We start from the raw sequence: 11,624 nt of genomic DNA on the forward strand, positions 1-11,624 counted from the left end.
GCAAGCTCCTCTAATGATCTCGTGTGTTATCGGTAAGTTAGAAATTCTTATATCGATACATCGCGTTCCCAACCCGTTTACACGTGAATGTCGCCCAAACAGCTGACTTACATTTATAAAAAAAAAAAAGCTCATATAATTTAGATACACTCGCTATATAGTTAGGTTTATTTTCATATCAGATAACCGGTTTTCAGTATGAATTTAATATTCACAATTGTTAAGGAATTGGTTTTCATCACTTATTAAGAACGCCAGATAAATAGGCATTCCAAATCAGAGCAACCAACTGCACATAAATTATTTGATACTGAGCTGGTACAACAATGAAATTTATTGTTTGCGCCAGGGGCCATAACATGAGACCGTGCTTCAATACCGAGAAATAGGTCTCGCGAATATTCTGCACAATTTGATTATGCTTCTCACCATTCACAAATGGAACCAAATAACTTAAAAACAATGTAAACGGTGGCGCAAATACAACTTGATCCAATAACATCTTCTTAAAGCCTCGCTTTACCGCCGACTGATCTTTGGATACCAACCGATCTAATGTACTATACCATTTGCGTAAAGCGGGTCCGACCACAACTAGACCCACACCACCAAAACGTAAAGTCCGTCCAACATCCCAATCATTAATTTTTTTCTTTTCAATTAAAAGCTGTGCAATCACATCTCCAATACTCATAAGAGCAGCCACATTGACGCCCTCGCGTATATGATTTACTATTTTCATAATTTTTGTGCTAAAAGAAACGATTAACGACAAAGGTATTCAAAGCTAAATCTACATACATACCAAATTGATTGACAACGATTTGTGAAGCGTAGTGTTGTTATTTTTTAAAAAGTGTGACACCAAAGACTATTCCTAAAAACTAAAAACGTCTGCTTGGTTAGTTTTTAGCTCACAGTAAAAATCCGATTACTTTGAGACACAATGTATTTTAAAATCGATATACCATTATCGTTTTTCTGCTTCTTCCAATTAAGCTGTTCACAACGAAAACGAAATCATAAATACAAAAGCTTTAAAATGTAGAATATTTATATACATATTGTATATCTAAAACGAGTGTCTATTATTTAGGTTAGTCTAGCTTTTTTACACTTTCTTCCTTTTGGCACTTTTCTGACTTCTACTTTCATCATTTTGCGAGCTATCTTTAATGGGATCATCCGCATCCTCGTTTTTCAACTTAGCTTCCGCTTTGCGTTTGCTGGATTTCTTCTTTTTGACGGGCTCCTGGTCCTTGTCTTGCTTAACCTGGTCTTCATCGATGGAGTTCATCAAATTCACATAGTCGGGGTGCTCGCTGTTCTGCAAGAATGTAGGCGCCACGCCTGTCAGCACTGATTGACGTACATCGTGCTCCTTCTGCTGCAGTGTCTGTGTGCTAGCCAAAAGCCTCTGACGTATCTTATAGAAATTACCAGTGGAACGTAGTTTCTCCGTCACTTCAGCACAGTTTTTATCCGCACTGCGTAGCTTTTTCGCTGTCTTCTTATCAACATCAATGCGCGTCTTGTAATCACGACCAAAGAACGGATGACGAACCGGTAATCTAAATTTTTGTGGTACACTCGGCTTTGGAAATGCATTCGTTTCTTCATTGGCAGCGGCATCAGGTTTTTCCATATTTAGACGCTTACTGACAACTACATGACCGGCTAATGGCAACAGACGTACAGCATACTTGCCCTTGTTATTCATATAGCCAATGGAATTGTTCAATGGACGTTCGTAGTGGGTGGTCCTCACCTGAATATCACCCACATAGCGTCGACCGGGCACCTTAATCCGCTTGCCGGTCAAAGTATTTATATCGATTCCCTTTGGACATTGCACGATCCAGGCATCATGTACCGCTGGATCAAAGTTTTGTATTGCCTCATTAGATGTATTGGATAGTTCAATCGGTTCAATTGCTGCATAATCATTCTCTTCGAGAAATTCACTTTTGCATTGCCTGTAAAATTGACGCACTGCCTTTTTCTCATCCTTTACCACGCCGTTTTCCAGTGTCAAGTGTTTTATCTGTGAATTTATTTAACGGGATGAGCATAATTGTTTTACTTTTCATTGTTACATACTCTTTTTTTATCATCAGACTCCATTAATTGTTTCATTTTTCATAAACAACTTATGCTGCACGTGGGCCAACTCGATTAGTGTTGAGCAACGCTCTTATATATATATCGATATTTACCCATGACTGTAGCATATCTACAAGAGACGTTCTATCCGTTTTTACATGAAACAGCTGTAGCTGTCATTTATCGACATTGCCGAGCACGGTGAACATTGGTATCATAGACTTAATTAGTTTTGTCACTATCTTTATTTGCTTGTTCAACTGAAAACAATTGTAACATGTTTTTGGGGACGTATATGTATTTGTTGTATACACTGTGCATTAGTGATGGCTTAATCCGCTGAACCAAACGTTTAGCCGATATTTTATTGACGTTAATCGACATTGCAAGTTTGGCAAGCCAGCAACAGCTGTTATTTGTATATATATTATATGTATAGTAAAATAATAATAAAAAATCAGCGGAATATATAAAATTTTTGCTTGCACTCTACCTAAGTGTAATATCATAATCAGCTGAGCGGCGCATTTTGTTTTCTTCTACGATCCTACTCAATTTTTTCGCATGCAACAGCTATCGATATCGTTCATCGAAATTGTTAATTTCGCAAGCCGGCACATAGACATTTGCCGCGTTTTATGCTTAAGCTTTATTTTTAGTTTATTGTGATTAATAAGAAAGCAACCCGCTAACACAAAATGGAAGGTATGCAACAGCTATCGACATGAAATATAAAATTATTTTGAATAATAATTAAATTGCATACGTATAGGTGTAGCCGTGCTTGAGGACATGTGGACGCCTTACAAGCGTCTGTATGATATATGCCAAATGGCCATAAGGAATCCGAACGAAGTCACCGCCGATTTTGAGCTCAGTCTCAAAAAGTACAAACAGAACTTTACAAATTTCCTACGCAATCCGGTAAGTTGAATTCATAATTCAATAGACAAGCCATGCAAACCTAACCTAAACCGTCCTCTCATCCTCATCCTCGACCACGCCCCTACGCTTACATTCATGGTTTAGCCAAAGAGCGAGAAGAGCCGCACACATTTGCGCAATGCCATGCTAGAGGGTGTCATGCTAGCAGGGCAATCACGCAAAGTGGAACTGTCACAAGAGATAGTCGATGAGGCGATAATACTGTCGGATATGTTCGATCTGGATGAGATCTTTTCACTGGAACTGCTCTGCACTGCACAGCGCCAACAGGTGCATCATCCAGGCTTGCCGCGCGGCTTAGTTGCTGTACTGCTCTACTATGATGGCCGCAAAGCAATTAGTTGTACGTTGCGCGACATGTTTCAGGCAATTAGCGGCGTTTCCTGGAGCACCGAACTGCCCAGAGAGGTAAGCAGCTATATAGACATTGTGCATATTGTCTATGACATATATCTTGCTTTAATCACCATTACAGATGACCGCTTTGATCAACAACTATTGCCAGAATCTAGTGGAAGATTCGAATATACTTGGACGCCTGCTGGAGTTGCTCATCGAAATGGACATCGAAAAGGAGGTAAAGTCCACATTGAACTCATTACTAAAAGCTAAACTTCAATATTTATACTTTTTATAGATCAACTTGCTAACCAAGAATCGAGCTTTTGGCTCGAAACGGCATCAAAATCAGGTGCTTGGTCTCTATGAGGATATACGCAGAGCCTTAGCCATGGCCCTGTTCAATTGGTCAGCTCAACGAGGCTTGCCGAAAAATATTGCCATACGTCTGCTTCAGCATTTGGCTAGCACAAAGTCCACAGATCCCGATGGCAATTTGCAAGATTTCACATTAATAATGCTGATGGCCTTGATGTATGCGTATGATACGTCCGTATTGTTGATAAATGAATGCAATAATCCGCATACTGCACGGCTGCCCATATTAAGTGATCCGGACTATGCCAAATGCTTCTACGATGCAATCTATGCACAAAATACCTGGCAGACACCATATTTGGATGCCCAGATCAAATATAGCTTTGGCTTAACATTGGCCAGTCTGCGCCAGGCGCCCAGCGAACTGCAGGCGAATGCTGGTGCCCTCATCAATCGGGATGAGCAACTAATTGATGAGGCGCTCGCAGCAAATGTCTTCACATTCTTCTATCACCATTTGCTTAATAAGAATGTCGTCTATGCGTAAGCTCTACCAATACATATATATATATATATATATATAACCAAAACCAAAACCATTTCCAAATAATTGCAGCACCGAATTCATTTATCGTCGCTTGCATCTGCTCATCACAGACTTTATAGACTTCATGCATGCCAAGGTTTCGGAGCTGCGCGGACGTGCCGATGAGACAGCCCGCACAGTGATTAGTTTCCAAAACGAAGGACTCGAACCGCCGCCCAATTTGGATGTCAACTTTGAGCTGCTGATGCTGTGCGTGGCCAAGCTGTATGGTGATAAGCGTGCCACAATTACGCTATGCAACGAGTATTGGGGCCCAACCGATGCAACATCAAACGGTGCCGCCAATTACGTACAAAATACCTCGCGTGCTGTCTCCCTGTTCAAGTTCATACGCTTAGCCAGCGAACTGCTGCCGCAAACGCTCTTCAGATCATACCTAAAGATGATTGCGGGCTTAACACGCACCGAATTTGCTGCCAGATGCGCTTTCAATCTACTCAAGAATTCACAGAATTTATCTTCCACCTATGCCGTTAGCTGGGATCATTTCTTTAATGCGCTCAACAATTACTTCAAGTGAGCATACCCAGAAGGTCAATAATAATTATTGATTGTAATCTCTTCAAACTCGTTACAGCAATATGCGCACAGACTATGATGCGATATCAAATTCTGGCAACACGATATATCGCACCACTGGTATGCCGCGAAATATGACGCCACGTGAAACGGAGCACATGGTCGCCGTGATGGGCATAATGCAGGCCGTTGCCGAGAAAGATGAAATCTCTCGCATAATGTTATGCGACCAGGTCAATTGGCAGACGCCGCAGGTGTTGCTCGGTTTGGTAGCGTGCGCCACGCCGGTAATGCTTAAGGGTGAAATACTGTTCACGCTTGCGGCCTTGGCGCGCTCCAAGGAGACGGCACGTACCATTTGGTTTCATTTGGAGGAGTCACAAATTATACCCACAATACCGTCCGTGTCCACGACTTACGCTGAGTTCAGCTTAGCGGAGGAGATCAATCAGAACGAGAGTCGCTTGGAGGAATACAAGTTGAGTCGAGGCATACTCCAATTACTCTACACACTAATGACCACAAATATGCCAAGGAGCTTGGGCTGTGGTCCACGCAAACCTGGCTATGACCCATATTTGAAATTTGTGCTCGAATCCATATTGTTGAAGTTCTATAATCGTGCCTATAAGGATGTCACCGAGAAGTGGGAAGTGGGTGCCAAATGCTTGAAGCTTTTATATTTCCTGCTCGTCAGCTATCGGCCAAAGGCATCCGATTTCCTAGAGCAACGCGATGAACATCCATATCCGGGCTATCACGTAATGCTGCAGCTGCAAGTCAAATCGGATATGTTGCGCCTAATACTACGAATCATTGAGGAGGCACGCGAACGCCTCGACGACTTCAATCAGTTCAATGGCAAAGAGCTGCTCGAGGAATGCGCTCTATACGCTCTGCTAATGCTTGAGGTGGCATTATCTAAGCAAAATGCCTTCTTCGAAGCTCACGCCACGTCCAATTGTTCGATATTGTTGCTGGGGCTCAATCGCATGCTGCTCGATCTAAATCCGCGCACTCGCAATCCCGACTACGTTCTCAACATCGTTAAATTTGTCAGCTTCAACAGCTGGCTGCCGCGTCACACGTTGGCAGCAATTAAGATCTTGAGTGCTGTTAGCCTGCTGCCCGATGTAGTTACCCAGATATTGAATATGTATGCGCATGGCAGCAACGAGAAACTCGAGATACGTCAGAGATTTGTCGAATGCCTCGAAATGCGTCGCTGCCACCAGACATACGATGAGGAACAATCCCAACAACTTAAGACCTTTGATCAGTATAGATATGCGATCAATGGGAATCTGAATGAAAGCGAAATGCAAGTGGATCTGGATGCGCTCGATCAACGGAAGCCCCAGCGCATCGAACTGCAGATTAAGGAAGCAATTGTTGAACTGTTCGAAGCGAATTTGAGCCAGCCAATGCCAAATTTCATATACTTTCTGCTTGGCATCGACGTCATACGCGACTTTCTGGGCAACGAGAAGCAACCGCAGCTGGGCCTAGAAGTGAATTGTTCGTGCATCAATTCAATGGTGCTGCTGCTCGAGCGCTATCTAGAGGTAAAGTCAGATACATTTATGTTAGTTAGTTATACGACAACTGATTCTCTGCTTTCGTCTTTGAACAGCAACAGCGACATAGCGACGAGTATTGCGAGCATACGACCCACATTGTGGAACGTATCTATCATCTATTCCATGGCCTTTGCGCCAATCGCCGCACATCGGAGGCAATTTTACGCTATTTCCGTTTGACCTGCAATGATTTTCTGCTACGTCATTTGACGGCAATGCCATTCCGTCATTCTGACCAGGATAACGTGCTGCACGCAATGAGCCACCTAATGAATTGTGTCTCCATTGAAATGAAGTTGGCTGCCACATATGGACAGACGACACGATATGCTCTATTATCGGATATACTCCTGGCTGTCAATTCGGATACGCAGCGCAATGGACACAGTTTGCCATTGGAGATAAGCAACAATATGCTAACGCCGCCGACTTCAAATCACTTTGGCGATGTGCTGCCGGGTCGGACAATGTTGCAGACAACATCGCTGGGTCTGCATGCGAATCGCTTGCTCGATTGCTTAACACTGGAGACCCAAACGCTTGTACAGCCCAAACTGGAATTTTTCGATGAGCGACTCTTGGGCAGCTTACTAACCGATTGCGAGGGCAAAGGCAGCAGTAATGCAGCCGGCATGATCAATATACACAAACTACATGATATACTGCATGATGAGCTGCGTCACGTACAGAGCACCATTGCCAGCGGGCAGCGCAAGTCGATTGTCGACGAGATCACTGTCCTCCTGCAATATGCCATCAAAATGAACGGTGTGCGTATGCAAAGATTTGCCACCTATAGCTATATGAGTGGCTGGTGTAATCTCGTCCAGGTGCTGTTTAGCCTAATGCCCAATACGGTGCTGCCAATAAGTGTGCGCAAGCAGCATATCATTGATATCGTTGAGAAGATAATGCTAAAGGTGGAACCGCAACAGCCACTGATTAAGATCTCCATACAGGTGTCCGATACGATCTTGTTGCTTTCGGCTAATTTAAGGCATTGCTACTATCAGCTAGAGGATCAGCGTTCTCTGGACGAGCATGGCAATGTTGTTTGCCTAACGGATATGCCAAGTGCTGTGGATGCCAAGCAAATGGGTTCAAATGCCAACACGACCAACAACGCCAGCAACAATCAGAGCAACGGCAACAATAAAACAATGAATAATATCAACAGCAATAATAACAATAGCAATTTGCTGAGCACGAACAGCTGCAGCAGCAGCAATTTACGTTTTATAATCAAACGCCTCATCGACTGGATTATGACCTGTGAGGTGAAATCCCAAAAGCTAAGCATCAATCTATATGCCACATTGCTCAATTGCCTGCGGATTGTGAAGCGTGTGCGTAGCGAGGCGCAAGTGGAATACGATGAAACGTAAGCCATATATATATTTATATATAATATATATGTATATCTATATTTAGTTATGCTAATGTCTTAATTGCAGCTTTCTGGAACGCAAGGATGGCTATGGCAGCCTAATGGATGGCTCACACGGCGATACGTTCTATCAAAAGGAAATGGCGGCTGAGATCATAAGCAGCATGGGCGAAAAACTGATTGATACCATATGTCATGATGCCATAACGGGTCACGATGTTTGCAGCATGCTAGCGTTATCCTGTTTGGATCTGATATCTGAGCTGCGCGCGTTCAGTACGCTTAGCGAAACGATAGCAACGCGTGGCTACTTGAAGCATTTGCTCAGCAGCTTGGCCAAATCGGATGAGAGTCTGCGTGAAGTGCTAAAGCCTATGCCGCACAATATGCGGCCACTTTTCGTCTACGAATCGTGCATGGCATTCCTAACGCAAATGGCTGAAACACATCTGGGCGCCACCCTACTGCTGGGCGAGGGTGCATTGGGTGTGCTAGCCAATATGACCATCTATGATATGCAGCCGGATATTAAGTCGAGTGAACTGGAACGCCACTCGCCAAGCAATTTTATACCAGCGATCGATGCACGCTTTCGTTCCATACTAATGCCAGCATTGTCCCTATGCGATAGCATCATCGACTCACTTGGCATTAACAATAATTCCGCCTCGCTGCAAGTGTTGAATTTTCTATTCGCTCACATTGAAATGATCGAGGGTATGCTGCGTGCTGCATCGCCATTCATGCAGCTGGGCAATTTGAAACTGTTAGCAACGATCACAAATCTGTTTGCACGCACCACCACGTACGACGTGTCCACAATTGAGAAATGCTTGAAGATTCATCACGACGTCGAGATGAATAATCGTCTGAGCCGGCTGCAGCAATTGATGATTGTGGTCTTTGGTCGTTTCACGATCAATGAAGAAACCATACGACGCATGCTATGTCAGGAGCGCACCCAAAACGATCTACCCGATCTGACCGAGGAGCAAAAGAGGCAACATGTTAAATTCTTCTTAGATATCACGGCGAATCTATCCTTGTTCTGCCGACACGCTGTAACGAGTCATGTGCGCGATGGCATCACATCCAAATATTTGATAACCACAATGATAAATGATGTGACGCCACTGTAAGTTGATCATATAATCCTCATATATATATATACGATATTTGGTTAACTATTTGCCTTTTCAGTTCGGGCAAATCGGACTGCAAAAAACTGACGGCTGTTATGCAGACCATAATGAATCAGCTGAAGGGCTCGATTGCCTATTTCCTGTCACAGAAATCAATTGCTGACAATTTAGTGCAACAACGCGCCTCACTGCCCAACATAACATTTGGACCGAGTGGTAAGCTCCACAAAAAGATGCTAAAATTAGCTTGAATTACTTAAATATTATAATCTAATAGTACAGTAAAGCTCGTATAGCTTTCAGTTTAGTGTCGACTGTTTGGCTTAGGCAAGCTCGCTGTAGGTCAAACCTATAATATCATATGTAAGCAATTTTCAATTTCCGTTGTTTAGGCAAGCAAAACTATTTGGAACTGAGTCAACGTCACTCTGAGAAGCACAACGAACTAATGTTAGCTGTTTTTATAGCTGAACAGAATTTATATTTACTTTGGATACATTTGGACTTCTATTTTCGCAATGCGGTCATCTATTCGCGAGAGAATCGTACGTCCATTAACGAAACCTGTTTGGGTACGTTCTATCTATTTGAATTTATAATTTCTATTCTTAGTAATTATGTTATTTACTTGTATCTTGTTTTGCAGATCCCAACAATATGTCCGTGCTGAATGCCACGCACGATGAGATAACACAGCTGAAGCAAATGCTTATTTCCAATTTCAATGAAACATTTTGTACACAATTAATTACCGCCAGCGAAGAGTATTCATTGAAGTGTAAAAACTTCAATACAGCTTTGTTGCGCCGCATTAAGGCGCTTGTTCAATTCGCACCACACGTCTGATTATTATCAATATGGTTTTTGTTTCACACATTATTTTAATAAAAATTCTCATCATCATTATCTAAGTGTTGTGTTGTGTTACCTGTTAACTATATTAATTGTTTAACCACTACAGTGCATAAATAAATAAGAAATGCATCAGAGAAGAGGAAAACTGTAAAACAGCGCCATCTCTTTCTTTTCTATGCACGTAATACAAACAGAGCCGTTATCAAATCGATTATTTTTTTTAATTTTAACTGCTGTCTCCTTCACTGTGCCAATGACATAACTCAAATAAAAGAATTCTTATTTAATATTGTAAGCCTTTTAATATTAAACGAAAATGTAATGTACTTACATTTGAAATGCTTCAGTTCGACAAAGTTTTACTAACAGATATGCAAATTCAAAAAACGCGCGCCCAACAGTAAGCAGTAATTAAATACTTTGGTATATCGAATACGTATGTTGCATGAAGTATCGATAGCCCAAACGATATCGATGATTTTTGGCATCCCTATAGTGTTGCCCTCTTTTCTAATATCCGGTTCACGCAATTGGTTTGTTTAGAGATTTTCTCTTGCAATTTGCACAGAAATAAGGCGTATATCACAGCTTTTGCAAAAAACGTAAACATAAAACAAGTGCTACATACAATTGCCTAACAAAAAAACCAATTACAAATCGTAAATGTGTAAAAATGGCACAGATGTTGCAAAATTACATATTTGTTATTTTTTGTTTGTTTTGTTTTTTATGTGCTGTTTGTTTGTTTGAAAACAATAGAATTAAACGGTGATTGCGACTTTTGGCTTTATTCAACAGTAGTGTCTGAGACAACATGGCGCCCCGTAAGGCAAAAGTACAAAAAGAGGAAGTACAAGTCCAGCTTGGCCCACAGGTACGCGACGGCGAGATCGTCTTTGGCGTTGCTCACATCTATGCCAGCTTCAACGACACGTTCGTGCACGTCACTGACTTATCCGGCCGTGAGACAATCGCCCGCGTCACTGGCGGCATGAAAGTCAAAGCCGACCGTGATGAGGCATCGCCCTATGCAGCTATGTTGGCAGCTCAGGTAAGTGATATAAAATCATATGGATGAGCTTATTTGTAGCATATTTGAAATCGATAGTCTTTGCTTTTAGGATGTCGCCGAGAAGTGTAAGCTACTTGGTATTACGGCCCTGCACATTAAGTTGCGTGCGACCGGTGGAAACAAGACAAAAACCCCTGGACCCGGTGCTCAATCGGCGCTGCGCGCTCTCGCACGTTCATCAATGAAAATCGGTCGCATCGAGGATGTGACGCCTATCCCATCGGACTCAACACGCAGGAAGGGCGGTCGTCGCGGTCGCCGTCTGTAAAGCAATCAGGTGTTTGTGTTGTGGATGCTGCAACCCTCACTCGTCAACGCCGAACTCTATATGAAACAAATAAAACAAAAGCGCTAACTCTTACATATATTAAAAATAAATACATCTTATAATGTAGTAATAAACAATTTAAGCCTGAGTTGGTGCTGCGTTATTTCGATTTCTATCGAAAATATAAAATTTGTTATAAAATTCCTATCTATCATACACAGTATGGTCAATGAACAACACACATTTTAAGATAGAATAAAACGTATCATACTATGTTTGAGTTATTTTTTGTTCGAGATAGTCTCCATTTAACTCAATACAACCATTTGAACTAATTTATGCATACTCTTTCATGTCATCTAAAGGAATGTTCTTTAACACCTGCTCGAATATATAAACGTAAAACATAGCTTTCAGTTAAGGAAACAAAATAGCATAGCGATAGATCAGGAGAATACAGAGGGTGGTCGATGACACAAATCTGTTTAT

At 42.1% G+C, this 11,624-nt stretch overlaps 4 protein-coding genes across 7 annotated transcripts; 2 read left to right on the forward strand and 2 right to left on the reverse strand.

The window, feature by feature from the left end:
• Positions 1–136: 136 nt before the first annotated feature.
• LOC111594275 (mpv17-like protein) lies at positions 137–909 on the reverse strand. Its single transcript, XM_023307506.2, has 2 exons — positions 806–909; positions 137–752 (listed from the first exon to the last, which is right to left on the reverse strand). Exon 2 carries the CDS (start codon positions 740–742, stop codon positions 239–241), a length of 504 nt encoding a protein of 167 aa, XP_023163274.1. The 5' UTR covers positions 743–752; positions 806–909; the 3' UTR covers positions 137–238.
• Positions 910–991: 82 nt separating this feature from the next.
• LOC111594274 lies at positions 992–2,199 on the reverse strand. Its single transcript, XM_023307505.1, has 2 exons — positions 2,101–2,199; positions 992–2,044 (listed from the first exon to the last, which is right to left on the reverse strand). The coding sequence occupies exons 1-2, from the start codon at positions 2,134–2,136 to the stop codon at positions 1,112–1,114; spliced, it is 969 nt and encodes a 322-aa protein (XP_023163273.1). The 5' UTR covers positions 2,137–2,199; the 3' UTR covers positions 992–1,111.
• A 367-nt stretch (positions 2,200–2,566) lies between these two features.
• Positions 2,567–9,786, forward strand: LOC111594277 (nuclear pore complex protein Nup205). Its single transcript, XM_023307508.2, has 12 exons — positions 2,567–2,808; positions 2,876–3,027; positions 3,133–3,456; positions 3,524–3,625; positions 3,686–4,248; positions 4,322–4,828; positions 4,890–6,396; positions 6,465–7,792; positions 7,866–8,933; positions 8,999–9,156; positions 9,333–9,512; positions 9,587–9,786. The coding sequence occupies exons 1-12, from the start codon at positions 2,802–2,804 to the stop codon at positions 9,784–9,786; spliced, it is 6,096 nt and encodes a 2,031-aa protein (XP_023163276.1). The 5' UTR covers positions 2,567–2,801.
• Positions 9,787–10,283: 497 nt separating this feature from the next.
• LOC111594267 (40S ribosomal protein S14a) lies at positions 10,284–11,241 on the forward strand. 4 transcript variants are annotated; one of them, XM_023307496.2, is made up of 3 exons: positions 10,284–10,328; positions 10,594–10,846; positions 10,917–11,241. In XM_023307496.2, exons 2-3 carry the CDS (start codon positions 10,610–10,612, stop codon positions 11,133–11,135), a joined length of 456 nt encoding a protein of 151 aa, XP_023163264.1. In that variant the 5' UTR covers positions 10,284–10,328; positions 10,594–10,609; the 3' UTR covers positions 11,136–11,241. The 4 variants fall into 4 exon arrangements, with proteins under 4 accessions (XP_023163264.1, XP_023163262.1, XP_023163265.1 ...); XM_023307494.2 differs by having other exon boundaries at positions 10,298–10,397; XM_023307497.2 differs by having other exon boundaries at positions 10,299–10,328; positions 10,597–10,846.
• Positions 11,242–11,624: the final 383 nt, after the last annotated feature.

This window comes from Drosophila hydei, unplaced genomic scaffold (genome assembly GCF_003285905.1).
Source record: "Drosophila hydei strain 15085-1641.00,03,60 unplaced genomic scaffold, DhydRS2 tig00000090-arrow-arrow-pilon, whole genome shotgun sequence".
NCBI classification, from domain to species: domain Eukaryota; kingdom Metazoa; phylum Arthropoda; class Insecta; order Diptera; family Drosophilidae; genus Drosophila; species Drosophila hydei.